General features: G+C 62.1%; 1 protein-coding gene across 1 annotated transcript in view; it reads right to left on the bottom strand.

The window, feature by feature from the left end:
• Nucleotides 1-1,539, bottom strand: part of WDR13 (WD repeat domain 13) — a gene marked incomplete at its 5' end in the record, with an annotated part of 10,268 nt that overhangs the window by 2,115 nt on the left and 6,614 nt on the right. Inside the window, 2 exons of the mRNA XM_057388642.1 lie at nt 1-93; nt 586-727. Of these exons, the coding sequence (XP_057244625.1) occupies nt 1-93; nt 586-727 (235 nt within the window). The remainder of the gene's footprint in view (nt 94-585; nt 728-1,539) is intronic.

Genomic DNA, 1,539 nt, shown 5'->3' with positions numbered 1-1,539 from the left:
CAGCTCCTCAGGGGCTGCTCCCGGTGCCGCGTGGGGAAACTGCGCCGGAGCCGCAGCCCCGGAGCGCCCGCGCCGCCCTCGTCCTCAACAATGCTAGGGAGGGGGAAAAATGACAAAAATCACCCCAAAATACCCCAAAATCACCCAAATCCACCCCAAACTGCCCCAAAAACCCCCGCGCCGCCCTCGTCCTCAATCACACTGGGAATGGGGAAAAATGACAAAAATCACCCCAAAATACCCCCAAAATCACCCAAATCCAACCCAAAATCACCCCAAACCGACCTCGTCCTCAACCACCCTAGGAATGGGGAAAAGGGTTAAAAAATCAGCCCAGTGTCCATCCCAGTCCCATCCCAGTCCCATTCCCAGTCCCTCCCAGTTTATCCCAGTCCCTCCCAGTACCGGAAGAGCAGCAGTCGGTCTGGGCAGGCGTTGACCAGCAGGGACGGGTCCGGTGTCCCCAATGTCCATCCCAGTCGCTCCCAGTCCCATCCCAGTCCATCCCAGTGTCCCCAGTGTCCATCCCAGTCCCATCCCAGTTTATCCCAGTCCATCCCAGTTTATCCCAGTCCCTCCCAGTACCGGAAGAGCAGCAGTCTGTCAGGACAGGCGTTGACCAGCAGGGACGGGTCCGGGGCCTCTCTGCTGGCCCAGGCCCGGGCCGAGAGCGACGTGATGGCACCTCCGGCCTGGACCAGCACCCGCGAGGCTTTGGTCAGGCGGCCTGGGGTGGGGGAGGGGCGAGAGTGACCACCCAGTGTCCACCAGTATCCACCAGTATCACCCAGAGTCCCTCCATAGTGCCCATTGTCCCCCATTGTCCCCAGTGCCCTCCCTGGACCAGCACCCGCGAGGCCTTGGGCAGCCGGCCTGGGGTGGGGGAGGGGCGAGAGTGACCACCCAGTGTCCACCAGTATCCACCAGTATCACCCAGTGCCCACCAGTCCCTCCCAATCCCCCCCCAGTCCATCCCAGTGCTCCCAGTACCGGTTCTGGGGTCGCACAGGAACGATGACACCAATCCCCGATCGTCCCCAATCCCCTCCCAGTCCCATCCCAGTCCATCCCAGTTTGATCCCAGTACCGGTTTCAGGGTCACATAAGAACGATGACACCGATCCCCAATTGTCCCCAATCCCCTCCCAGTATCCCCCAGTCCCTCCCAGTCCCTCCCAGTACCCCCCAGTTTGATCCCAGTCCCTCCCAGTCCATCCCAGTACCTGTCCCCGGGTCGCACAGGAACGATGACACCGATCCCCGATCGTCCCCAATCCCCTCCCAGTCCCTCTCAGTGCCTCCCAGTCCCCTCCCAGTCCCATCCCAGTCTCTCCCAGTCCCTCCCAGTCCCCTCCCAGTCCATCCCAGATTGTTCCAGTCCATCCCAGTCCCCCCAGTACCTGTCCCCGGGTCGCACAGGAACGATGACACCGATCCCCGATCGTTCCCAATCCCATCCCAGTCCATTCCCAGTCCATCCCAGTCCATTCCCAGTCCCTCCCAGTCCCTCCCAGTCCCTCCCAGTCCCATCCCAGTCCC

This window comes from Malurus melanocephalus, unplaced genomic scaffold (genome assembly GCF_030028575.1).
Source record: "Malurus melanocephalus ecotype Western Australia unplaced genomic scaffold, MMel_1.1 scaffold_2217, whole genome shotgun sequence".
Lineage (NCBI taxonomy): Eukaryota > Metazoa > Chordata > Aves > Passeriformes > Maluridae > Malurus > Malurus melanocephalus.
This window is presented reverse-complemented; position numbering and strand designations above follow the sequence as displayed.